Consider the following 27,852-nt stretch of genomic DNA (forward strand, 5'->3'; position numbering starts at 1 on the left):
GAACAATACTGCTATAACCACAGTAATAGAAATGTGAAGGAAGGTTGGGGCAGCAAAGTGAAGGGTCAGTAAAGCAGTGCCATTTTACACAAACAAAAAAGAAGCAGGAACAGCAGAAACGTGTCTTGTGGAAGCAGGGAAGGCACAAGCAAATGCAGCTTAAAAGAGTTAAAGAGCTCGAGTTTGCCCATAGGGAGTGAAATGTGGGGGCTCCCACAAGGTAGCAGGGAACTGCTATTGTTCATTTTAAAAGGTCTTGTAGACGGGGTGCAGTGGCTCACACCAGTAATCCTAGAAGTTTGGGAAGCCGAGGTGGGCAGATCGCCTGAGGTCAGGAGTTCGAGACCAGCCGGACCAACATGGTGAAACCCCCGTCTCTAATAAAAAAAAAAAAAATACAAAATTAGCCAGGTGTCATGGCACATGCCTACAATCCCAGCTACTTGGGAGGCTGAGGCAGGAGAATCACTTGAACCTGGGAGGTGGAGGCTGAGGTGAGCCGAGATCGTGCCATTGCACTCCAGCAGCCTGGGCAATAAAACTCCATCTCAAAAACATGAAACAAAAAATGAAATAAATAAAATATAATATAAAAAGCCTTGTGGACACTGCAATCTTTTACCTATGTGAATGTAAACCTTTAAGAAGGAAAAACAGGCTCCCAAGACCTCACAGCCTATTAATATGCCAAAGCTATTCTCTCCTGCTTGGCTGCTATGCATGAAGTTTAATTTTTAAACAAACCAGGGGTTTCAGTTCATAGATATAATTCTGAGTTCAAAAAGAAAGGCTGGGCGTGGCAGCTCATGTCTGTAATCCTAGCAGTTTGGGAGGCTGAGGTGGGCAAATCACCTGAGGTCAGGAGTTCAAGACCAGCCTGACCAACATGGAAAAATCCCATCTTTACTAAAAATACAAAAATTAGCCAGGTGTGGTGGCACAAATCTGTAATCCCAGCTTCTCAAGAGGCTGAGGCAGGAGAACCACTTTAACCCAGGAGGCAGAGGTTGCAGTGAGCTGAGATCGCACTACTGCACTCCAGCCTGTGCAACAGAGCGACACTCCAGCTCAAAACCAAAAAAAAAGGTAGAAAAGAAAGGTACACTGCAAGCCATTTTCACTTATCATTAAATAGTCTTCCTAAACAATACTAAAACCAGATAAACACTGTGCGATAAACAGCTTAATTAAACCATCACTTTGTAAATAAATGCACGTGTACGAGTACACAAACGTTTGCACATCCAATTACTGCTCTTAGTATACATTCCTGAAGGGGGTCGAAAGGGTTCATTTTTAAGCTTCTTTCTAATATACACTACCAAACTGTCCTCCAAAGAAGTTTCACCAATTTGCCCTCCATCCAGCCATGCACAAGCAATGACCATGGAACTATTTCATCACTCCTGGCAACATCTATATCTTGTAAAAATAAGTGATAATGTAATAAATATCTAAACCACCTGTGTGTAGAGCTTATTACAAAGAACAGACTGTTTTGACAATTTCAGATCATCATTACAAGTATTAGTTACAGGTACTCATGACTCTAAGTAGGACCAGAACAGAGGCCTCAATGATCTGTGCCTGACTGTGGGCTTGGGGCTGAAATCCTCCCATAATAAATCAAGGAGTGTATTTATTCATTATTCCAAAGCCAAGGGTGAAGTTAAACAACTTTCCCAGGGAATGACACAGACAGGAGTATAAACCATATCCAGCTAACTCCATAATCCAAAGTTCTGATTCCAAAAATGGACAGCCCACTTGTATTATGTATTAGTCCATTCTCACACTGCTAATAAAGAAATACCCAAGACTGGGTAATTTATAAAGGAAAAAGGCTTAATGGACTCACAGTTCCACGTGGCTGGGGAGGTCTCGCAATCATAGTAGAAGGCAAAGAAGGGGAAAGAGCACCTCTTATGTGGCAGCACCTCTTAAGAGAGCATGTGCAGGGGAACTGCCATTTATAAAACCATCAGATCTTGTGAGACTTATTCACTATTACGGGAACAACATAGGGAAAATCTGCCCCCATGATTCAATTACCTCGCACCAGGTCCCTCCCACAGTAAGTGGGGATTATGGGAGCTATAATTCAAGATGAGATTTGGGTGGGGACACAAGCCAAACCATATCATCACTCTTGCTGTGCGCATAACATAGCCTTGTTTAGGAGGACAAAATGAATGACATTGTCTCCATTTCCAGACTCTAAGAAATAGAATTCTTCAGCAAAAGACAATATCTCATCACAAGGTTCTCAGAATCCTCTTATGTCACAATTGGAAGAGGGCTAAGAAAAATGTGGCATTTGGATTACAAAAGTGCTCTGGAAGCCAAACTTCACATATACAGCGTCAAAATCACAGGTCAGCATTGAGTATAAATGGGATGGCAAGAGAACCAAAAGGCAGATCAAGAAAGCAGCAGGGACCAGGTACAGTGGCTCACACCTGTAATCCCAACACTTTGGGAGGTCAAGGTGAGAGGATTGCTTGAGTCCAGGAATTTGAGACCAGCCTGGGGAATACAGTGAGACCCTATCTGTATAAAAATTTTTAAAAAAATTATGTAGGTGTGGTGACTTGTGCCTATAGTTCCAGCTACTTAGGAAGCTAAGGCAGGAGAACTGCTTGGCAGTGAGCTAAGTTCATGCCACTGCACTACGGCCTAGGCAACAAAGTGAGATCCTAACACACACACAGCAAGTGAGTACACACGAGTGTGTGCAAAAGAGAGTGTGAGAGTGCAAGCAGCAGAAAGGGAGAAAAACTTCTCTTTTAAATTTTTATAGTGATAATTTTGGCTTGCTCATCAGAAAAAGGGAAAGGCTCACTGAAAAGGGAGTTAAAAATTTCAAAACATGAGGCTGGGTGTGGTGGTTTATGCCTGTAATCCCAACACTTTGGGAAGCTGTGGTGGGAAAATCCCTTGAACTCAGGAGAAAAAGGCTGTAACTGCACCACTGGACTTCACCCCGGGTGAAACCATAAGACCCCTGTCTTGCTGGTGCGCCGAGCCTGCCGGGCGATGTGTAGTGACTTCCATAGGGCTGAGTCTGGGACCGAGCTCCTTGCCCGACTTGAAGGTAGAAGTTCTTTGAAAGAAATAGAACCAAGTCTGTTTGCTGATGAAGATTCTCCTGTGCATGGTGATATTCTTGAATTTCATGGCCCAGAAGAACAGGAAAAACAGAAATGCTTTATCATTTAACAGCACGATGTATACTTCCCAAATCAGAAGGAGGCCTGGAAGTAGAAGTCGTATTTATCGATACAGATTATCACTTTGATATGCTCCGGCTCGTGACGATCCTCGAGCACAGACTGTCCCAGAGCTCTGAGGAAGTGCTCAAGGTCTGCCTGGGGAGACTGGTGCTGCTGTACTGCAGCAGCAGCACCCACTTACTGCTCATGCTTCACTCACTGGAGAGCATGTTTTGTAGTTGCCCGTCTCTTTGCCTTTTGATTTTGGATAGCCTGTCAGCTTTTTACTGGATAGATCGCGTCAACGGAGGAGAAAGTGTTAACTTACAGGAGTCTACTCTGAAGAAATGTTCTCAGTTCTTAGAGAAACTTGTAAATGACTATCGCCTGGTTCTTTTTGCAACCACACAAACTTTAATGCAGAAAGCCTCGAACTCGGTGGAAGAACCTTCTCATGCCTCCCAACGCCTGCGTGACATGGACATAGACTATAGACCCTATCTCTGTAAAGCATGGCAGCAAGTGGTGAAGCACAGGATATTTTTCTCCAAACAAGATGATTCGAAAAGCAGAAACCAATTTTCATTAGTTTCACGCTGTTTAAAAAGTAAGAATGTAAAAAAACACTTTTTTATTATTGGAGAAAGTGGGGTTGAATTTTGTTGATATGTATCATAAAATAGTCTTTTGCAGGGTATTATGCAAGTCTTAAAGTTTTCTTTTTTAAGACAGGGTCTCGCTCTATCTTCCAGGCTGGAGTGCAGTGGAACAATCATGGTTCACTGCAGCCTTGAACTCCTGGCCTCAAGGGATCCTCCTATGTGTGACTCTCAGAGTACAGAAATTACAGGCATGTGCCAGTGCACCCAGCCAAAAGTTTTTTTCTTTTTGAGATGGAGTCTAACTCTGTCACCCAGGCAGGAGTGTTGTGGTGTGATCTCGGCTTACTGCAACTGTTGCCTCCTGGGTTCAGGCAATTCTCCTGCCTTAGCCTCCCAAGTAGCTGGGATTACAGGCACCTGCCACATGCCCAGTTGACTTTTTGTATTTTTAATGGCGACTGTGTTTCAGTATGTTGGCCAGGCTGGTGTCGAACTCCTGACCTGAAGTGATCCACATGCCTTGGCCTCCCAAAGTGCTGGGATTACAGGCGTGAGCCTCCGCGCCGGCCCTAAAGTTTTCAACTCTAGGGGAATTAACAGTATTTCTTTACAGAATGGATTTGTTAAACCAGTACAATAAAACTAAAGACAATTCTGTTTCTAGGCTGTTGAATCAAAGTGCTATTAACAATTAAACTTTGTATTAATAAAATAAAAAAGAAAAAAAGAAAAGAAAAAAAAAGACCCCTGTCTTAAAAACAAACACTCAGGACAAAAAAAGAGAGAGGATTCCAGAAAAAGATGGGCACAGAGCTGTAATCCAGACTCAGGCTAGATGGCCAACTTGTGGGACATCAGCAGAACTTTCTTCTTTTTCTTTTTCTTTTTTTTTTTTGAGACAAAGTATCATTCTGTAACCCAAGCTGGAGTGCAGGGGTCTAGGCTGGAGTGCAGTGATGCGATCTCGGCTCACTACAACCTCTGCCTCCCAGGTTCAAGTGATTCTCCCGCCGCAGCTTTCCAAGTAGCTGGGACCACAGGCGTGCACCAACACACCCAGCTAATTTTTGTATTTTTAGTAGAGACAGGGTCTTACCCTATTGGCCAGGCTGGTCTTGAACTCCTGGCCTCAAGTGATCTGCCCGCCTTGGCATCCCGAAGTGCTGGGATTACAGGCGTGAACCACCATGCCTGGCTGCCTTATATTTTTTCATTCACCAATTTCACAGCTTCTCCTACAAGACCAGAAGATCAGGCAATGGTACGCTAGCAGTCTGGCGGCCAACAACGGCCTGGCACCTATCAGTGGATGCCCCTCAACATGGCAGGTCATTTGGGCAGCTGCAGTTGCTACCTGCCTGTCCCAGCTTCTGGATTACAACAACAGTTTGAGAGCAGTCTTGGAAAAGAGACAAGACAAGCCTTATCTCCCTCTGAGAAAGGAGAGATGTTCGAGAAGATGGGTGACAAAGTGGGCATGGTAGCTCACGGCTCTAATCCCAGCACTTTGAGAGACTGAAGCAGAAAGCAATTGAGCCCGAGAGCTTGGGACCAGCCTAGGCAACAGAGTGAGATTCAGCTTTACAAAAATAGAAAAATTAGCTGGGTGTGGTTGCACCTTTAGTCCTAGCTACTCAGGAGGCTGAGGTGGGAGCACTGCTTGAGTCTGGAAAGTCGAGGCTGCAGTGAGACATGATCATCCTATTGTACTGCAGCCTGGGCAACAGAGCAAGAACCTGTCTCAAAAACTAATGAGATGGCTGGCACATGTTCCACAGGGTGGCCCCCAGAGGCGCCCAACAGGGGAAGTTTTCAGCAGCACTGGGGTTCCAAACACCACCGTGTCTCTGCCAGGCAGTGCTGCACACTTTTGGCAAGAACAGCTCAGTCTGAAATAAACTTGAGGTTTTTCTTGTAAAATAAAAAAGTTGAAAGTTTTAGGTATATTTTCACACTGATTTTTGCTGCATGAAGAAAATAAGTAAAAGTGGGCTACCTCTGAAAATCCTAGAAGAGTAACTTATGTCATGGTAGTCTACAGCAGATCATCACATGCCACATTAATATGTGTGCCAAAGATACAAACTTCAATCCATTCCTACCACCATAGACAAAAATTAACTCCAAATGGGTCACAGATGTAAATGTAAAACTTCTGCAAAAAAGAAAGAAATCTTTGTGAAGTTAGGTTACACAGCTTTCTTAGGTATGGTATCAAAGGCATGATCCATAAAACAACTAAAAACCTCATCAAACTTTAAAATGTTCTTTGCTGTTAAAAGAATGAAAAAGCCACAGACTGGGAGAAACATGCATATATCTGATAAGAACTCTCAAAACTCAAGATAAGAAAACAACAACTGATATACAGTAAAAGCTGTATACAAATCCTTCACCAAAGACATACAGAAGGCAAATATGCACATGAAAAGACGTTCAACACCAGTCACTACAGAAGTTGAAGTTAAAACTACAGTGAGATACTGCTACACATTCACTAGAATGGCTAGAATTAAAAAAGATTGACTGCACCAATTGTTGTTAAGGACGTGGAGAAACTGCAACTCACAAATACTGCTGGTGGGAATGTAAAATGGTACTGCCACTAACAGATGGTTTGGCAGTTTCTCATAAAGTCAAACATCCACCTGCCATAACAGCCAGCTACTCAAATCCTCTGTATTTATTCAAGAGAAATGAAAATATATGTTCACACAATAACTTGCATATAAATATTGATAGCATTTATTTCTAATAGCCCAAAACTGCAAATAACCCAAATGTTCATCACATGGTAAAAGAATAAAGAAACTGAAGTATTTATTTCCATAGAACAAAATACTACCTAACAATAAAAAAAGGAATGAACTACTGATACACACTACAACATACATGCCATGTTCTTCCAAGGCAAGACCCAAAAGGAAAACCACTCTAAAGGGAAAAAATGGGCCAGTGTGGCAAATAGTTAGGGACTGAAAGTCGAGACTCTTGGCATAACTGTGTCTATAAGACCCACCACTGAGAAAAATTCATCTGGGAGCATTGCTCTGGTTAAATGGAAAGGAACATTAACCCGGGGAGAGAAAGTTTGGGAGCAAGAAGATCAAGTCAAGAAAGATTTTCTCTGGCTGTGAGCTAAGGGCTGAACAAGGGTGGTCACAGTGGAAATGGAAAGGAAGAGATGATATAAGGACATTTTATGATTAACAAAACTGGAAGAATTTGGGGAAAGGACACTGTTGTTGTCTCCTCCCCTGTCAAAGCTAACTGTGCGAAGCTAGTGTTGAGGGACAACGCTGCCACAGCAATCCCAGGAGCAAGGCCAAACCACAGCCTCAGGTCAGAATGTGCCCCACCACTGCTGCGGCAGAAAGGCAAAGCTCTGCATGGATGAATAAAGTCCAAAGGAACCAACACCAGACAGTGCAGGCTTCCAGCAGGAAATCCCACTAAATAACCCATCTCCTCAAGATTCAGACCCAAGCCAACTCCACCTTCAACATTAACAGTGATTTCCAACATCTAAAAATATTCATCTACACTTACATGGAAAATAATACTTTCCAAAAAATATATAATCAAAGTGCTAAAGTAGTCTAGAGAAATAAAAATTATCTGTAAAAACGTTAACACAGAAATTCCACCTGTTAGCAGGGCAAGACAGTCTTCAGTTTCTAATAGGTGATACTATTTCATGAACACATGCTCTGGCACAGAGTTAACTGTAACCTAGTGATTACAGATTTGTCTTGTGGGAGAGGCCACGAGAAACACAGTATATGAAGCTTTAATGCAGTAAGAATTAAGCTTTTGTTACACTTATTAACAAGCTAATTTAATGAACTTGAGAAATGGACTCAACCAAGTCCTAATTCTATACCCACCCTTTGCAAAATCCACCCCTTCACCTTTCTCTCCCAGCTGTATGTACAAAGCATTTTATCACCCAGCACTTACCTGCTTGGAAGGTAGGATTCGCTCCAGGATACATGTTAGGAGAATAGGCAGGAGCTGCTGCTGCATAGCCCATAGGAAAGCCAGCTAAGAAAAATACAAAACAATCTGATGTCATCAACTGAAGTAGTGACACACAGTCTTCAGCTCTCAAAAAGCTAGCACTCTTACCTTCTTCCCCAGAACTCCACAGACTGACTTAAGGAGCCCCAAGAAGCACTATGTGTGCCCACCAGTGTGTCTCTAATTGTCTTCTTCCCTCAGAATTTTGTTTGCTGTTGTTTTTAGAGATGGAGTTTCACTCTCATCACCCAGAATGGAGTGCAATGGCACATTCTCAGCTCACTGCAACCTCCGCCTCCCAGGTTCAAGCGATTCTCCTGCCTTAGCCTTCCAAGGAGCTGGAATACAGGCACACACCACCACACCTGGCTAGTTTTTGTATTTTTAGTAGAGATGGGGATTCATCATGTTAGCCAGGCTGGTCTCGAACTCCTGACCTCAGGTGATGCACCCACCTCGGCCTCCCAAAGTGCTGGGATTACAGCCATGAGCCACCATGCCTGGCTTTCCCTCAGAATTTTGACAGGTCACAATTATATTGTTTAAACCTACAAGTAAATGCTTACAACTTTCTACAACTGGAAACATTTGGTAGAAACCGAGTTAAAAGTCTACTGTCAAGAACAGTAAAATCATCATCATAATGGAAAAAAAAACCACACACACCCCGCCCCCCGAAGTTAGAGTCAAGAAATCCCTAACATTTCTGAAAGTTTCATTCTAAACTCTAATCACATCATTACTTAGAAAGCTTAAGAGGGCTAGGAGTACCTCGTGCTAGGTCTTACTACCCTCATCTGACTTCACAGCACAAACTCTTGAAGAATTGGAATTGAAGTCTAGCTTGGACTCAGGGGCCTATTTTTGCTGCTAAAAAGGTCACTGATTTTCACTGAATTCAGACATTTCTTACATTACATATTTTGACTTAAAAGCTGTTATTTTTTTGTTGTAAGGAACTGTTTAAAACTTCTAAATTCATTTCAGATTTCTTCATTCTGATTTTTTTTCTAAGACAGTGTCCTGCTCAGTCACCCAGGCTGGAGTGCAATGGTGAGATCTCAGCTCACTGCAACCTCCGCCTCCTGGGTTCAAGCAATTCTCCTGAGTCAGCCTCCCGAATAGCTGGGACTACAGACGTGTACCACCATGCCCATATAATTTTTCTATTTTTAGTAGAGCTGGGGTTTTGCCATATTGGCCAGGCTAGTCTCAACCTCCTGATGTCAGGTGATCCGCCCATCTCAGCCTCCCAAAGTGCTGAGATTACAGGCATGAGCCACCACGTCCTGCCACATTCTGATATTCTGATCCCCAACTTCTCCAGTGTTGCCAGCTAATATGTTTTCGTGTGTCCCCTCCAAAGCCGATGTTGAAATTTAATTGTCATTTTAACAGCACTGAGAGGTGGGACCTTTAATAGGTGATACCTCTATCATGAGAGAAGGTTCATGATAAAAAGGACAAGTTCTCTTTCCTTTCTCTGACACTCACTTGCCCTTTGCCTTCCATCACAGGATGATAGAGCCCAAAAGCCCTCACTAGATACCATCACCATATTCTTAGACTTCCCCAACCTCCAAAACCAAGAGCTCAATAAATTTCTGTTCATTATCCAGTCTCATAGTCTGCTAAAGCAGCAGAAAACAAATTAAGACTCCAGTCATAAATCCAGGCTGTGAGTGTCTTACTTAAGCTTCAGTTTTCTTAGGGAAGGAGCTTTAACTGGGACCGCATACACATGGAAACGGAAAACTCCAACTACAGTCCATATGCAAACAACCTGATTTTTATTAATACAAATGAGGAATCCTACTAAGACTAAACCACGACCACAATGAATTGTGTACTAGTAATTCATAACATGAACAAAAGAGAAACATCAAATAAGGCATTTAGTGCTGCAGTCAGAATCCTGGACCTCAGGTGTCCACCAGCAGAGGGGGCCTCAGGCATGTGCCATTTTCAATAAGGCCTTACTCCCCTTATGGCTGACCCTCCTGTTTCGCAGTACAGGAGGCATCACATAATATCTAATGCTGAGGTATTAGAAGGCATTTTTCCTATTCAGGGCACACAGCCAACAGGATGACCCAGTTTCCTAGCCTTGACTACTGCTCCCACTAGTTGTGATAAGCTGTAACTTTACTGCTCACTTCCCTCACCTGTAAATAAAGTTGAAGGAGAAGAACAGTCTTCAAAAGAAACCGTGTTAAGGGCTGGGCACAGTGGCTCACAACTATAATCCCAGCACTTTGGGAGGCCGAGATGGGCAGATCACAAGGTCAGGAGAAAGAGACCATCCTGGCCAACATGATGAAACCCCACCTCTATTAAAATACAAAAAATTAGCTGGGCATGGTGGCACGCACCTGCATTCTCAGCTACTCTGGAGGCTGAGGCAGGGGAACTGCTTGAAGTGAGAGGTGGAGGTTGCAGTGAGCCGAGATCACGCCACTGTACTCCAGCCTGGCAACAGAGCAAGACTGTGTCATAAAAAGAAAAGAAAGAAATGTGTTGAAGAGGCCTAGAGAAAGGTGTCTCTTATGGCACTTGGACTGGGATTTTTAAGGTGTTATCCCCTAGGACAAATCATGGTAGTAACAGTAACCAAAGCAAAGAACCCCTAAGGTTGAGGTGAAAACACGGCAGGGGATCTGAGTGGAATTCCAAAAGGAAAATCTTTGTAGGTGGGTTTTAAAGAAAGTTCACAATACAGCTCCTCACATGGCTCCTTGAAGCCCCTCAGCGTGGATCCCTTGCTTCGCTGCTGCCCTACATCCAATGAGTGGAGATCATGTCATTGCATTCCAGCCTGGGCAACAAGAGCAAAATTCCGTCTCCAAAAAAAAAAAAAAAAAAAAAAGACGGCTCTGTTACTGCCCTCAGAGACCAGGGAACCAGTGGGAATTTTTCCCCCCAATGGTTTCATCGTTAAAAAAAAGAAAGTTTGAAACACCACTAGCCTAGATCATATCCTACAGGCCTCTGTAATAATTTCCACAAAATCCAAATTCCTCATTCTCTCCAAAACTCTACCAATAAACTCTCAAGGGAAGAGGTCTGCTCTAGACTTGTCTGCTGAAGACAGTGTTTCGGGGTCCCTGAAAAACCACTGTTATCTTTGCTTAGTCCTTCCCATCTCTACTTTCTAACAAGGAGTTAACACATCCTGTAATGAAACAGAAAACACAACAGTATTTAAGATGGCATCACCAATCACCAGCAACAGGATGTTGCTACATACCTGGTCTCTGGTATGGGGTCAAAGACACCCAACCTCTTAGAGAGCCTCTGCTGCTTCCGTGCTCCCATCCCTCAGCCCATCGGCCACATCCTACTTGCTCTGTCACCACCTTGACCCAAGCTGCAGTGTGGCTCCCCTCACTATCTCCAACAATTTCTACTTGGACTACAGAAACCCACAGGGGCAGCTTTGGAAGGACCCCTGCCAACAGTGCTTTAGCTGGTCTCCGGTGCACCAGCCTCTTTTTTCTTATTCTCTCTAGACAATAAACCTGAAGGGTTCCAAGCAACAGAATTAAGAATCACTGTTTCTTCCTATTCCTGATAGTTCTGGGTACCCCACACAGAGACTGTCTCCTTCAGCATCTACTCTAGCCCTCTTCTGGAATGGTAGGCTGGAAAGGCCAGACTCCCTACACATCAAGGGACTGGAGCCACCCCAAACCCGAATCATTTCTACAAGACTGATTACCTTATGAAAGTAAAAGCTTCAGAACAGCAAAAAATACCACAGTTAAACAAAAAGACAAATTCAGATAAAATATCTGTAAATCAGTTAGACAAAGGGCTAGTATAATTAAAATGTAAGTAACTTTTAAAACTAGAAAGACAAACAACCCTGTCCCTCAAATCAATAGACAGAACTGCAAACTACAACTACACTGACTCCCTTCGGACTAGCAGAAATCTAAAGCTGGACAACACATTCTGTTAGCCAGGCTGTGGGGAAATCGCCTCACATCCAGATGAGAACTCAGCAGTATCCTAACAATCACATGTGCATTTGCTCTCTGACCCAGCAACCCCAGCTCTAGGAATCTACCGTGAGAATTCCTACAAACAGAGTCTACACAAACAGGGCTGTTCACAGCATCATTACCGAAATAGCACTCACTTCAAATAACCCCAACACCCATCACAAGGAAACTGGCTGAATCAACTATGCAAGCCCACAAGATGGAGGATATGTAGCACTATCACATTAAAAAAAAAAGAACAAGGCAAGCCTCTGTGAACTGGTATGGAGTGATTCATAGCAAACATTAAGCAACAAAGCGAAGTGAGCAACACCACCTGCATCTCTTTTCCAGAAAGAACCTACTGTTCAGCTAGGAGAAGTATGTGGGCCAACAGTTTCAGCAGCAGCACCAGGCCACTGGTGCCTCATGTGGGCCTTCAACTGCTAACACCCTTGCTCCAGAGCACCCGGTGGGCTGGCCGTGGGTTTGGCAAATGTGCCTCACAGTCTGAGGCTCTCCCCAATTGTTTCCTCCCTGCTGGACTTTTTCTAAGTGGCTGCCCCCAAAAATGTTTGCATTCCTAACTCTACCCCAGTGTCCACTACCATTTGTGGTACAGGGAGAATTCAGGATATATAGCCTTGTTGACCCGGAGGGTACTCGTCAATTCTCAGCATGGGCAAGAGGCCAAGTCTAGGTTCTCCCTGGACAGAAGGCCATGGCTGGAGGACAGAAAAACATGGGTTTTGGTGATCTTGAAGGGCTGCAATGACAAAACTGGACCTTAGAGGAGCTTCAAAACCAGCTAAAATCCGCTTTAAGACATATATCAAATTCTAAAGCTACCCCAGCAGACAGCAAAAAACAAAAATCTCTGAAATGCAGAGTTTTCCTTACTCCCTGGTGTGAAGAGACAAAGATCAGGGTAGCGATCCACAAGAGGGATGGACTCTGCAGAGCATGCCAGGCTGATGAAAATCCTCACTCCAAGATAAGGGCAAAACAAAGGGAGACCAAGCCTTGCCAAAACTGAAACGCATCTAACCTCAGCTCCGAAGTGAATTAAGAAGGCCATTCAGCATGCTACCTTACCAGCAAAGAAGACATCAGTAAGACTATCCTAATTTGTTTTTTTTTTTTTTTTTTGAGATGGAGTTTTGCTCTTGTTACCCAGGCTGGAGTACAATGGCACGATCTCGGCTCACCGCAACCTCCGCCTCCTGGGTTCAGGCAATTCTCCTGCCTCAGCCTCCTGAGTAGCTGGGATTACAGGCACGTGCCACCATGCCCAGTTAATTTTTTGTATTTTTAGTAGAGACGGGGTTTCGCTATGTTGACCAGGATGGTCTCGATCTGTTGACCTTGTGATCCACCCGCCTCGGCCTCCCAAAGTGCTGGGATTACAGGCTTGAGCCACCATGCCCAGCCGACTACCCTAATTTCTAATACACTTTGTGGGACAGTCAATGAAAAATACCAGGCATGCCAAGACAGGACCACATGTCAGAAAAACGAAAGAACATTTGGACAATAAAAACTGATGCACAGGTGATCTAGAGACTGCAGTCAGCAGTTTTTAAAATAACTCAGTAGTATGTTGGAAAAAACAGAAGATGGAGAAAATACATAAAAAGACTTGATTCAACGCTGGGCACGGTGGCTCACGCCTGTAATCCCAGCACTTTGGGAGGCCGAGGTGGGTGGATCACGAGGTCAAGAGATCGAGACCATCCTGGTCAACATGGTGAAACCCTGTCTCTACTAAAAATACAAAAAATTAGCTGGGCGTGGTGGCGCATGCCTGTAATCCCAGCTACTCAGGAGGCTGAGGCAGGAGAACTGCTTGAACCCAGGAGGCAGAGGTTGCAGTGAGCCGAGATCATGCCATTGCACTCCAGCCTGGGTAACGAGCAGAACTCCGTCTCCAAAAAAAAAAAACAAAAAAAAAAAGACTTGATTCAATACATGATTTATAGTAAATTAGAGGAGAATTAGCAGGAGGAGTGAAATGGAAGCAGATCAGTAAAAACTGTTTTAAAGCTCGTATAGAAAAAAATAGAAACTATAAAACAGGGTGCCAAGAGACAGGAAGGCCAGACTGACATGGTCTAATACAGTTACAGATGGAGTTCCAGGAGAGGAGAGAGAAGGGGAAAAACAGTTTTTGAAGAGCTACTGCTATTGCTGAAAGAAATCAACTCAGAGTCAAGAAGTTCTCTGAACAGCAAGGTAAATACAAAGAAAATCACATCTAGTTGCATCATGGTAAAAGCAAAGATATTTTTTAAGTAGCAGGGTGCACAGGGGTTGGGGGAATGGTAGAGAAGAAACTCAATTTAAAAGAGGCAAAAATTATTCTGGGCTGGGCACAGTGGCTCATGCCTTAGCCACTTTGGGAGGCTAAGGTGGGATGACCACTTGAGCACAGGAGTTTTAGATATCAGCTTGGGCAACATAATGAGACCAGATCTCTATAAAAATTAAAATTAAAAAATTACCCTAGCTACAAGGTAGTACACACAGGTAGTCCCAGCTACTTGGGAGGCGGAGGCAGGAGGATCCCTTGAGTCCAAGGAGCTGGAGTTGCAGTGAGCTGTGATTACACCATGGCACTGCAGCCTGAGTGACAAAACAAGGCCCTGTCTCAAAAAAGAAAATTATTTTGACAGAAACCAGATGACAAATACAATTTTATCTTTAAAGTGCTGAGAGAAAGTAATGTGACCTTATTTGGGAAAATCATCATCACAGAAGTGAAAAAGTGAAGGATCTTGGGATGAGGACATTCTGGAATCCCGCACTGCCCAGGTAGGCTGGAAATCCAATGACAAGAGTTCTTAAAATACACAGGGCCAGACACAGTGGCACACACCTGTAATCTCAACACTTTGGGAGGCGAAGGTGGGCAGATCACCTGAGGTCAGGAGTTTGAGACAAGCCTGGTCAACGGTGAAACCCCATCTCTACTAAAAATACAAAAATTAGCTGGGTGTGGCGGCACATGGCTGTAATCTCAGTACTTTGGGTGGCAGAGTCAGGCAGATCACAAGGTCAGGAGTTCAAGACCAGCCTAGCCAACATGGTAAAACCCCATCTCTACTAAAAATACAAAAATTAGCTGGGCGTGGTGGCATGTGCCTATAATCCCAGCTACTCAGGAAGGTGAGGCAAGAGAATCGCTTGAAACCGGGAGGCAGAGGCTGCAGTGAACCGGTATCATGCCACTGCAGTCCAGCCCAGTGACAGAGCAATACTCTGTCAAAAAAAAAAAAAAAATTATCCAGGTGTGGTGGCATATGCTGAGGCAGGATAATCACTTGAACTAGGGAGATGGAGGTTGCAGTGAGCCAAGACTGAGCCACTACACTCCAGCCTGGGTGACAGAGTGAGACTTCATCTCAAAACAAACCAACAAAAAACACAAAGGAGAGGATGTGATCATGCAGGCAGAAATGGGAGTAATACAACCACAAAGCCACATGCTAAAGATTGCATTCAGCCACCAGAAAGTAGAAGAGGGAAGGAATGGATTTTCCTCTGGGGCCTGCACTGGGAGTACAGACCTGCCAACACCTTGATTTCAGACCTCTGAGATCCATCTCTATTGCCTTAGCCCACCAAGTTTGTGGTTACTTGTTATAGCAGCCACAAAAAACAAATATACTTGGCAACAGAATGCCTCAAAATGAAAGCAGTGTCAGGTGCTCCAGGAGTAATGAAGACTGGATACTATTTTTATGTTAATTTCTCAACTTCCGAACCCGTTGGGTAGTACAAGCAACACAAACTAGAGCCCTAAACATCCCTGAATCCTTACCAAGTCTTAGTAAACATCTCCCCTTTCTCAGAGCCCTAGCATACAAACTTCCTTCTGGGGCCAATGGATGACTAGACTATTTAGTTTACCTCTTTGCTGGCAGTAACACCTTCCAGAGGGACGAGAATGACTGATAACAAGTCTCACTCCCATTCCCCATCGCAAGGTCTTAAGACTTACTCACTCTCCCCATGTGGGTTGTTAAAATCCACAAAAAGCATGTGTCCCCAGGGAAAGACACGTCATTAGTTCAAAGGCCAAATGAGGTGGGTTTAAACTTCGCTTTCACATTTGACCTCAGATATTTCTCTTACCTCTTGTAAATTTAGTTATACATTTGTAAAATGTTCCTTTTCTGAGTCTTGTAGCAACAAAGTTTTAAGGTTATCTCTTCTATCATATTATCAAAACCCAAAATGAAATTGTAACATTACAAATAACTACTACTGTACAAAGTCACCAAAGGGAACAACCATTTTCTATTTTTGACCAACCAGCTACTATTCCCCCAATATCCAATTCGTTGCAACTGTCACTTGCAGCCCACATTTGACTAGCTGACTCCACTAAAGGGATGGACACGGAGTTTAATCAGAACCAACCCCAGGACTGGTTTGAATAGGAAACAAACAGTCCCACCAGGCTTTCCTAAAGGGAGGAGATAAAGAGGCTCTTACTGTTAGGAGGGGCCTGAACTTCAGAGACTACAAGGAGAAGGAGTGGAACCTGTGACCAACACTGAATCAATATTGAGGAAGTGAAGCTGAGACCAGAGGCAGAGAAACTAGATCCTGGTCCCAACTGCTAGAGTCACCAGATCAAGTTTTGACCAAATCCAGTCCTATCATTTCATTTTTTACTTCCATATGTATTTTTTTCCTTGTCTAAGCTACTCTGAGTTGTGTTAGTCAACAGAAAGCATTCTTAGTGACATGAACGTATAACAAGCATTCAAAGTTCAAGAATGAAAACAAAATTTTACTTACCTGGATAACCAATTCCTTTGGCATTTGCATAGGGAACCCCAGAAGATCCAGGACTATAAACAGGATTCATGATTTCAATAACTAAAAGAAAACAAAAGGGATTTAGCCAAGCACTTTTGTTCTCAGATTTTTCTCCAGTACCAGTCCCAAACGAGCCAGTAGCTAGAGTCCTTTCTCTAGGCTGCTATAAAACAATGCATTTCATGCTGCCCCAACCAGCAGAGAAAAGAAAAGGGGTGCTCAACCAGGACATTATAAACTTTCCTTCACAGTTCTCTTCAGTTCATCAGAAGCCAAGAGGGAAAACTGTTAGCTATATTCTCACTAAAAACAAGGGGAAAGGCCAGCTGCAGTAGCTCAGGCCTATAATCCCAGCACTGTAGGAGGCCAAGGTGGGCAGATCACCTGAAGTCTGGAATTTGAGACCAGCCTGGCCAACATGGTGAAATCCCGTCTCTATTAAAAATACAAAAATAGGGGTCCAAAGTGGCTCCCGCGGGAGGTCATGGCGTTCGCGAAGGCGAGGTCATCAGTTCAAGGCTAACCTCATAAGCTCAAACTGATTGGCAAAAAAAAAAAAAAACCATACAAAAATTAGCCAGGTGTGGTGGCACACACCTGTAATCTCAGCTATTTGGGAGACTGAGGAAGGAGAATCACTTGAATCCAGGAGGCAGAGATTGCAGTGAGTTGAGCTCGTGCCATTGCACTCCAACCTGCCATTGCACTCCAACCTGGGCAACGTAGCGAGACTTTGTCTCAAAAAAAGCAGCAGAAGAAAACAAGTAACCAAAATGTTCTTCTAACAGAGAGGGATGGTTAAATTAACCAAGATATATCCAGAGCATGAAATACTGTGCAGCTGCTTTTCAAAAAATGTTTAAAAACAATCTATAAAAGTTAAGTGAAAGAAAAGCAGGGTATTATATTACCTCCTGCATTACACAGTATGATCCCAAATTCACACCTATGTGTATAGGGATGCGCATCCCAGCACTAACAGAAAAAAGTCTCAAAGGAAATATATAAAAATATGAACAGTGATTGACTCTAGATGGGAGTGGATTTAGTGTTCCTTTTGCAGTTTCCTACATTTCTTTTTTTTTTTTTTTAGACAGAATCTCACTGTGTCCCCAGACTGGAGTGCAGTGGTACAACCTTGGCTCACTGCACCCTTCACTTTCCGGGTTCAAGTGATTCTCCTGTCACAGCCTCTCGAGTAGGTGGGACTACAGATGAGTGCCACCACATCCAGCTTATTTTTGTATTTTTAGTAGAGACAAGGTTTCACCTTGTTGGCCAGAATGGTCTCGATCTTTTTACCTTGTGATCTGCTCGCTTCAGCCTCCCAAAAAGTGCTGGAACTGTATTTCTTCCCCGCCCCAACACAAGACAGGGTCTTGCTCTGTTGCCCAGGCTGGAGTGCAGTGGCACAATCTCAGCTCACTGCAGCCTTGACCTCCTAGGATCAAGTGATTATCCCACCTCAGCCTCCCTGCTAGCTGAGACTACAGGCCTGGTGCTACCATACCTGGCTAAGTTTTGTTTTGTTGTTTTGGGTTTTGTTTTTTTTTTCCAGACAGAATTTTGCTCTTGTTGCCAGGGCTGGAGTGCAATGGCGGGATCTCAGCTCACTGCAACCTCCACCTCCCAGGTTCAAGCGATTCTCCTGCCTTAGCCTCCCCAGTAGCTGGGATTACGGGCTCCCACCACGACGCCTGGACAATTTTTTTGTGTTTTTAGTAGAAACGGGTTTTCACCATGTTGGTCAGGCTGGTCTCAAATTCCTGACCTCTGGTGATCCGCCCACCTTAGCCTCCCAAAGTCCTGGTGAGCCACAGTGCCCAGCCTTTTTTTTTTTTTAAATAGAGACAAGGTTTCATCATGTTGCTCAGGCTGCTTTCAAACTCCTGGGCTCAAGAGATCCATCCACCTCAGCTTCCTGAGTAGATGGAACTACAAGTGTGTGCCACCATGCCACTCTAGTTTCCTGTATTTCTTTAAAAACTTGTTAAATTTTTTTTTCCTAAAAAAGACAAACTGGTTACAGCCCAGCAACTCTATTAACCCATTCAATGTTTTAACATTCATAAATCTTTTTCCTGGAAGTTCAATAACTTATACAGCCACAACCAGGACTCTACTCCTTCCTCAAAAGAAGTATTGTTAGGAATTGATTTCCATTCAATTCTCTAGTAAGCACCTCTAAATTTTATCATTGAGTGCATTCTTCACATGCATTCATTTATTCATTCATTCATTCATTTATTTGACAGGGTCTCACTCTGTCACTCACAGCTCACTGCAGACTTGATCACCTAAGCTCAAGTGATCGTCCCACCTCAGCCTCCAGAGTAGCCAGGACTACAGGTGTGCATCACCACGTGTGGCACATTTTTATTATTCCATTTTTAGTAGAGACAGAGTCTTGCTACATTGCTCAGGCTGGTCTTGAACTCCTGAGTTCAAGTGATCCTCCTACCTCAGCCTCCTAAAATGCAGTTATATCATTCACTGATATATGTGGTTAAAGATTAAGGTGATCTTTAAGATTAAAAAGAGCATGTGTGGGAGCAGGGGTAAATGGGAACTCTCTGTACCTTCTGCTCAGTTTTGCTGTGAACCTAAAACTGCTCTTTTTAAAAAAGTCTATTTTTAGGCTGCGTACAGTGGCTCATGCCTGTATTCCCAGCACTTTGGAAGGCCAAAGTGGGAGGATCGCTTGAAGCCAGGAGTTCAAGCTCAGCCTGGGCAATATAGCAAGCTTCGAAGTAACAAAACACAAAACGTACATTTTATGTCTGCCTTCCCCACATTGCCATTTAGAATGTAGCCAAGGCAAGCAGGGAACATGCACTTGGTTCTACTGAAAGGCAGTTATCTCCAGCACCAATAACAACATCTATGTACAAAATAGGTACAACTACCTACTGGCTTTCTAAAAATCAAATGCCTTTCAGAACACTCTAGGTGTAAAAATCCATTACAAAGACAAAATACAAAAAGAAACCACTTCAAATTTTCAGCTCATCTGACTCATTTAGAATATTCACAACCAAGCAATCCTGTACCAAGAAGAAAATACTAGGTCACATCCTTAGCCTCTGTAACAGCAAGTTCTGGATTAAATTGAGAATAAACTGGCAACATTAGTAACTAAAACATTCATTACCTGAACAACTGTCTAATGTTTTTAAACTTCTAAACAAAAGCCAAATGCCAAATTTGTCAAGCCGTTCACAACTACAGCTAAGTGATAGGTCTTGACCATCACTGACCAACTAAACTTTGCACAGTGACCATGTCCCCCTCTATCTGTGCTGTTCCCTATAGAGGCCACCTGCCAAAAGCGCTGAGCACCTGAAAAATGAGGCTAGTGTGAGATCTGATCTTTTAGCTTCATTTAACTTCAATATAAGCAGTCGTATGTGGCTAGGGGTTACTATACCGGACAATACAGGCCTGTAGTTCAGAGTAGGGAGAATACAAGTATATGAAGGCCTAGCAGGCAAGCAGGAGAATCAACTGTGCGTTTTACTCTATAGCTTATGAATAAACAAACTGGCACTTGCCTATTCCCCTATACTTTAACCCATGCTTGGTGAATCTGCAACAGAGAAATTGAGGTCTGCAAATATTTCATCTACTTCTCTGGTTCAACTATCATCTCTCAAGAAGCAAATAATTTCCTAAATGTTGTTTCTTTGTTCTGTACCAGGAGCTAATTTTTATTTTCTTAATTGAATTCCAATTAAGCAAAGCACTACATAAAGGCCACAGAGAAAACAAAAGGGCAGGTCACAATCTCTTCCAAGTTTTACAATCTAGAAAAGTGCTGTCCAAGAGAATTGTATGAAAAGATGGAAACAAGCCCTGGCAATATGGCAACACCCTGTGTCTATAAAAAGTAAAAAGATTAGCTGGATGTGGTGGTACACACCTGGGGTCCCAGCTACTAGAGAAGGCCACTTGAGTCCAGGAGGTCAAAGCTGCAGCGACCTACCGTTGCATCACTGCAGTCCAGCCTACACAACAAAGCAAGACACTGTCTCAAAAAAAAAAAAAAAAGATGAAAATGTATGTCTGTACTGTCCAAATATGGTAACTGCATTTTTAGTTTAATTAACTTAAACACTCCCAGGTAGGTGACAGCTACTGTATTGAACAGTGCAGACATAAAAATAAGATCAAAAGTATGAATACTTTTTAATACAAACCAACAGTGTTAAAAGCCAAAAAAGAAAAAAGTGTTCTGACAGTTGAGAGAGGAGAGCAAAAATTCTGTGGGGGAGGGAAGAAGTGGTCAAGAAAAACTTAGTTATAGGGCAGCATTAGGCTAGGCACAGTAGCTCACGCCTGTAATCCCAGCACTTTGGGAGGCAGAGGTGGGTGGGTCACTTGGCAAGCAGCCTGGCCAACATGGTAAAATCCCATCTCTACTAAAAATACAACAAAAACTAGCCAGGCATGGTGGTAAGTGCCTGTAATGTAATCTCAGCTACTCAGGAGGGTGAGGCAGGAGAATCACTTGAACCTGGGAGGCACAGGCTGCAGTGAGCCAAGATCGTGCACTCCAGCCTGGGCAACAGAGCAAGACTCTGTCTCAAAATAATAATAATAATAATAATAATAATTAAAGAGAAGCATTTCCAATAAACAATGAATAGGATCATATGAGCCACAGAATTGAGAAAAAGCAAGATGTAGTTTAGGAATATTGGGCAACTGAGTTCGTTTGAAGCTTAGGCTATATGTAGGGAATCAGTAATAAAGACACAGCTTAGGTTACAACCACCAGGTGGCGACTCTTAAATGTGGGCTGAGAGCAGATGTCCTCTGGTAGTCAATGAAGCTCCTGAAAAGCAAAGGTCAGGAGTCACCTCATGACTCCACACTGCCATTCCTAGGCATCTACCCAAGAGAAGTGAAAACACATGTTATACCTAAAGGCGGACATGAACATTTATAACGGCATTATTCATAATAGCCAAAAACTGCAAACCCAAATGAAGTACTGAAGGATGTTAGGAGGCTCTCCTTCCATGACCTGATTTACAGTCTAGATCACTAAGAGTAAAACTCTACTCAGCTGGTTGCAGGGCTCACGTCTGTAATCCCAGTACTTTAGAGAGGCCGAGGAAGGCCAACTGCTTGAGACCAGGAGTTCAAGACCAGCCTGGGCAACATGGTGAAACCCTGTCTCTACTGAAAACACAAAAATTTGCCGGTGTGGTGGTTCACGCCTGTAATCCCAGCTACTCTGGATGCTGAGGCATGAGAATCACTTGAACCTGGGAGGTAAAGACTGCAGTGAGCTGAAATTGCACCATTGCACTCCAGCCTGGGCGACAGAGCAAGACACTGTCTAAAAAAAAAAAAATCAAACAGAACCTGTACATCTAACTTCCAGTTTACAAAAAAGACAGCAGGAGGGAATATGCTGAATGACACCATGAAGCAATCAGACAAACCCCAAATGCGGGACATTCCAGAGGACAAATGACCCATTTTCTTCAGTAAGTCAATGGTGGGGGGGGGAGAGGCAGAGGGAGAGGAGGAAGGCTAGACAGTTCTAAGTTAAAACAGATTTAGACATAAAGGCAACAGATGGATTTTGTTTGGACTCTGATTTACACTGAAAAAACTGTAAACAGAGTTTAAGGATATCTGGGACACAACTGAGTAAGAGCTGGGTATCAGCTAGAAGGAAACAATTATGTTTAAACCTGATAATAGTTAAGGTGCTGGGTATAAGGCTGAGCACTGTATTGCTCTATTTTCAATTTTGCTTAATTAAAAACTAAAGAAAAAACACACCATCACCATTCTACCTAAAATTTTAGAGCCACTGATCTCCCTGCAACCACCAGCTTCCCAGTCTGATTTGGTGTGAACCAGGTAAACCAATCCCAAGGCTGGACCTAGAGCATACCACTTTTTTAAAGTTTCCCATTTGAAAGGACTCAACTGTCAGAATTCCTATGGGTGGTATGACACCTGCATTAGAATAGACAAATGTCAGATTACTTTCAAAAAGATGACAGAAAAAATTCCTAACTTGAAAATCAAGTAATAATCAGAAGAAACATCTATCTTTAAAATGAAAAACCCAGCCAGGTATGGTGGCTCACGCCTATAATCCCAGCACTTTGGAAGGCTGAGGCGGTGGATCACAAGGTGGTGCATCATGAGGTCAGGAGTTCAAGACCATCCTGGCCAACATGGTGAATCCCCATCTCTACTAAAAATACAAAAATTAGCCGGGTGTGGTAGCATGCACCTGTAGTCTACTAACTGTAGTCAGTGTAACTGTAGTCAGCTACTCGGAAGGCTGAAGCAGGAGAATCACTTGAACCTGGGAGGTGGAGATTACAATGAGCTGAGATTGTGCCAGTGCACTCCAGCCTGGGCAACAGAGTGAGACTCTGTCTTACACAAAAAGAAAAAAGAACCATCACTGTACTATTTTTCCCTAGTTCGAAAACATACCATCTCTAAACAAAGTTCCCACACAGAACATTATGAAATGCTACAATTCAAGGCCTTTAAAATTTTATATCAACAAAGCTAATTTTGAGATTTAAATTCACTCTCAGAAACACCAATATACAAGATATAATACTCAGAATAATCAACATTGGAAATTCTCAGTAATGTCTGACATCAACAAGAGCTTGCAAACCAGGCATGGAGGCAAGTGCCTGTAACACTGCGCTTTGGGAGGCTGAGGCAGGAGGACTGCTTAAGCCCAGAAGTTTTCCATTATGCAAAACTTAAAACGCAGTAATACAGTGCACAGCCTTATACCCAACATCTTGATGTAAGGATTATTAACATTGGGTTGCATTTGCCCTTTTGTAGAAATATTTTAAATTACTGACGTGTCATTTTCAACTTTATATACCTTAGTATGTCTCTACAAAATTACGTATTTATACATAATCACAGTACTATTATCAGGCTTAAACATAATGGTTTCAATCCAGCTGATACCCGGCTCGTATTCAGTCGTGTCCCAGATATCTTTAAACTCTATTTACAGTTTTTTCAGTGTAAATCAGAATCCAAACAAAATCCGTCTATTGCCTTTATGTCTAAATCTATTTTAATCTAGAACTATCTAGCCTTCCTCCTTTCTCTCCCCCTTTTTCCAACCTAGGCAATAAAGTGAGACTCTCATCTCTACAAAAAAATGTTAAAATATATATATTTTTAAAAGAGGCTGTTGGGAGGCCAAGGTGGGCGGATCACAAGGTCAAGAGTTCCAGACCAGCCTGACCAACATCGTGAAACTCCCTCTCTACTAAAAATACAAAAATTAGCCAGATGTGATGGCACACGCCTGTAGTCCTAGCTACTCAGGAGGCTTAGGCAGGAGAATCGCTTGAACCCGGGAGATAGAGGGTGCAGTGAGCCGAGACTGCACCACTGCACTCCAGCACAGGTGACAGAGCAAGCAAGACTCTGTCTCAAAAAAAAAAAAAAAAAAGAGGCTGGACATAGTGGCTCACACCTGTAATCCCAGCACTGTGGGACGCCAACACGGGTGTATCACTTGAGGTCAGGAGTTCCAAACCAGACTGGGCAACACAGTGAGACCCCATCTCCACTGAAAACAGAAGTTAGTTAGGCGTGGTGGTGTGCACCTGTAATCTCAGCTACTGGGGAGGCCGAGGCAGGAAAATCGCTTGAACCCATGAAAAAGAGGTGATCTTGCAGTTAGCCAAGATCACGCCACCGCACTCCAGCCTGGGCGACAGAGCAAAACTGTCTCAAAAATAAAATGAAACAAAATAAAATAAAATAAAGAGCATAAAGGCCAGGCGCAGTGGCTCACACCTGTAATCCCAGCACTCTGGGAGGCCGAGGCAGGAGGATCACCTGAGATCAGGACTTCAAGACCAGACTGGGCAACTCAGTAAAACTCTGCCTCTACTAAAAATACAAAAATTATCTGGGAGTGATGGCAAGCGCCTGTAATCCCAGCTACTCGGGAGGCTGAGGCAGGAGAATCGCCTGAGCCAAGGAGGTGGAGGTTGCAGTGAACCAAGACAGCGCCATTGCTCTCCAGTCTGAGCCACAGAGCGAGACTCCATCTCAAAAAAAAAAAAAAAAAAAAGGAGGGGGGTGCATATAAAGAAAGTTCTTAGCCGGGCGTGGTGGCTCACATTTGTAAACCCAGAACTTTGGGAGGCCAAGGAGAGTGTTCAAGCTCAGCGTGGCCAACATGATGAAACCCTGTCTCTACTAAAAATAGAAAACTTAGCTGGGCATGGGTGGCGCACGCCTATAATCCCTGCTACTCACCAGGCTGAAGCAGAGGATGCAGTGAACTGAGATCAGACCACTGCGCTCCAGCCGGGGCAACAAAGCTTGAAACTCTAGCTGGAAAAAAAAAAAAAGAGTAAGTTCTGTACTCCACCTTCCCCCCTCAAACTTTACCTTCACTACCAAGGTTTGGGTTTGCATTTCACTGGGAATTCATGTATTTCTGCACAGTACAATCAGACAGACTTAACAGAGTGGACACAAAGCATGAAATAATCATTACTCTATTAAGCTAGTGTACTGTTCTTTTAAAACTGTACTCAATTGATCCAGGAAAAGAAACTGTCTAAATAAGACAAGTTTGGTAAAATTTCTCTTTATGGAGCCAAAAAAAATAATTTTAAAACGCACTTTAGATTTTTTTCAATTCTAATCCTGTACTTCTATGGCATCACACTGCTCTTATTTCCTAACAAACACATCAGGGTATGATAAGAAGACCTGGGCTGCTTCCTCCCTCCTTCTGGGTTCCAGGCAAGGAACGTACACACACAGCCAAATCCTTCCAGGATTCCTAAGTGCAGGGGTCAGGAAGAAGAAAGAACTATCTGCTTAGGTATTTCTAGTGACTGCTGCACAGGGAACACCCAGGAGAACCCAAAGAAAGCAGACTCCAACTCTTGAAGTCTGCAGACCGCCTTCTAGCAGACCTTAACTTTAATTTAATCAAAAATCACAACTAATTTTAACTCCTTTTAAAGCTTTCTTGTATGCAGAAACATTTCAAAATGTTACATGAGTAACATATGCCAACATTCCACCAAAGTAAGCCTGCTTTATAAAGACAAAAAGAAGCAAGATCTTCACAATTTCTGCAACACTAGATTCAAAATTAGAATAGCCTTACACTGCTCAACTCTTGGCTGTCAGAGCAAAAATAACCCACTCCTTTATACACAAAAGCTTTAAAATGAATCTCTGTCATTGCCAAAACCAGAAAGTTTTTATTTAATCTAGAATCTTTCATCCATAGTATTTGAGAAAAGTGATCTCAAATTACCCAAGGACGACCTGGAAGTTTGAGTGGGAACTATACAAACCTCTTCATTTGTAAAGCTTCCTTGCTTGCGAAAACACTAAAAAATATTCTTATGTTTACCTTTAATGATTAAACATTAACTCAAACAGCCCATGAGATGCACACTTCATGTCCACATACACCATAAAACAGAAATACCCTTATTTGTGGATGTCGTAAAGGCGCACTGTCTTTCCAAAGTTAACCCAGGCTAGGCCACGAAACGTCCTCTCTGAAGTAAATCTTAAAAGCCTGTCATTTAAATCGTGCCTTTTCAAGCTGAAGGGAGGACGCTCAGATTCCGCCAGGCAAAAAAAAGCATTTTTACTTGGGGATAGACAAACTGAGTAGTTACACACTGGAAATGACTATAGCTAACAGCGCTCTGCCCCCGTTTCACGCTCGCGTTCCTGACGGCTCTGACCCCGACCTTTAGGAGAACGCCCCGCGCCGCGAAGCCACCTCGGCCACCTAAGCAGCAGCCCCGCGCCGCCCTAACCTCACCTGCCCTTGCCCGTATCCAGCCGAGCTCCGCCCCCGGCCCCCAGCCCCCGCCCGGCCCGGCCCGTGGGACAAAGCACAGCCCAGGCCGGCCCGGACGCCTAGCGATCCAGAGCCGCGGGCCGACCTCGGCGCCGCCCCGAGACGGCCGCACAAAGCGCCGCACTTCCGGCCTGGGCGCGCAGTCGCCCGCCGCCCGCCCCCACTCACCGCGCCGCGACGGCGGCCTGGGCCTCACTGACCAGCGCACGCCGGCCCGCGGCGGCCTTGGCTGTACGGCTAAATGAGGGAGGCGCGCCGAGGAGACGTGCTACGATACGGAGATGACCCTCCGAGCCCCGCGTCTCTGCTGCCTCCCGGGCGCCGCACTCCCGTTTGCTCAGCTCCGCTTGGCCCGGCCCGCCTCTCCGCAGACCGCGCTCCCCGCCGACACTGCGCAGCCACCGGAGCCGCCAACCTCACTTCCGCCCGAGCGCGCTGCGGCGGGGGCGCGCCAGGCACGTGACTGCGCAGCGTGCACGCTCCCGCGGGGGCCCTCGAGACGCCCGGATGGACGAAGGCGGGCGCGCGCGGACCTGGGCGTCTCTGCAAGGATTACCGGGCGCTTGTACGGACCGTCTTTTTCCGCGCAGTAGGGCGTTAATTCCGTGTGGTAAAGACATGCTGGCGCATAGCTGTAGCTTTTTATTAAATATTTGATTTATATTTTGAGATACTCCCGCGCCGCAGGAACCTTTGTGTGTGCCGGGACGGCAGGGCGTGGGCCGGAGCCCCTTAGCGGGCACCCGGGAGTCGAGCACACCCGAAGCGGCCGCCAACCGGGGTTGGAACCGGGCAGAACTCAGCTCACTGAGCCTTCGCCAGTGCCGAGGCTGTGGGCGCCCGCTCGGGAGTGCAGATTTTAGAGAACGCAAGTCAGCGTTTCAAATGTGGAAGTGTAGGATCATTTCTATAGACAGAGTTCAGGGAAGTGCACCAGAATGTTGAGTTTTTTGTCTATTTGTTTTTGAGACGGTGTTTCGCTCTTGTCGCCCAGGCTGGAGTGCAATGGCGCGATCTCGGCTCACTGCAACCTCCGCTTCCCGGGTTCAAACGAGTCTCCTGCCTCAGCCTCCCCAGTAGCCGGGATTACAAAGCGTCCGCCACCACACCCAGCTAATTTTTGTGTTACTAGTAGAGACGGGTTTCACCTTGTTGACCAGGCTGGTCTCGAACTCCTGACCTCAGGTGTTCGAGACCATGGCCTCCCAGAGTGCTGGGATTACAGGTGTGAGCCACCGCGTCCGGCCGAATGTTAGTATTTTTATGTAAGGCTTAGTGTATAGTTAGAATGATTTGATTAGTTAGGGGGGGTTTCTGGGGGGATGTATGTTTACTATTTC

The 27,852-nt window shown here is 44.2% G+C and overlaps 2 protein-coding genes, 1 long non-coding RNA gene and 1 pseudogene across 9 annotated transcripts in view; 3 read left to right on the forward strand and 1 right to left on the reverse strand.

The window, feature by feature from the left end:
- Positions 1 to 26,895, reverse strand: part of FAM168B (family with sequence similarity 168 member B) — a 45,128-nt gene extending 18,233 nt beyond the window's left edge. Inside the window, exons 1-4 of one of the 5 annotated variants that reach the window (XM_035304098.3) lie at positions 26,681 to 26,895; positions 24,931 to 25,008; positions 16,624 to 16,704; positions 7,775 to 7,858 (exon numbers count right to left, since the gene is read on the reverse strand). In XM_035304098.3, the coding sequence (XP_035159989.1) occupies positions 7,775 to 7,858; positions 16,624 to 16,693 (154 nt within the window). In that variant the 5' untranslated portion in view covers positions 16,694 to 16,704; positions 24,931 to 25,008; positions 26,681 to 26,895. Of the gene's footprint in view, positions 1 to 7,774; positions 7,859 to 16,623; positions 16,705 to 24,930; positions 25,009 to 26,473 lie in introns of all 5 variants that reach the window. The other 4 variants (XM_035304099.3, XM_078326980.1, XM_008998538.5 and 1 more) reach the window with 4 other exon arrangements.
- LOC144576611 (uncharacterized) lies at positions 2,313 to 19,406 on the forward strand. Its single transcript, XR_013518810.1, has 3 exons — positions 2,313 to 2,375; positions 13,938 to 14,049; positions 19,272 to 19,406. It is a non-coding gene; the product is annotated as an uncharacterized LOC144576611 (long non-coding RNA).
- On the forward strand, positions 3,032 to 4,015 carry LOC100393420 (DNA repair protein XRCC2 pseudogene; annotated as a pseudogene).
- A 95-nt stretch (positions 26,896 to 26,990) lies between the features above and the next one.
- PLEKHB2 (pleckstrin homology domain containing B2) overlaps positions 26,991 to 27,852 on the forward strand; it is a 61,216-nt gene continuing 60,354 nt past the window's right edge. For all 3 annotated transcript variants that reach the window (XM_035304089.3, XM_078326978.1, XM_035304092.3), the window contains exon 1: positions 26,991 to 27,077. In XM_035304089.3, the coding sequence (XP_035159980.2) occupies positions 27,020 to 27,077 (58 nt within the window). In that variant the 5' untranslated portion in view covers positions 26,991 to 27,019. The remainder of the gene's footprint in view (positions 27,078 to 27,852) is intronic.

The sequence above is a fragment of the Callithrix jacchus genome, chromosome 6 (genome assembly GCF_049354715.1).
Source record: "Callithrix jacchus isolate 240 chromosome 6, calJac240_pri, whole genome shotgun sequence".
Lineage (NCBI taxonomy): Eukaryota > Metazoa > Chordata > Mammalia > Primates > Cebidae > Callithrix > Callithrix jacchus.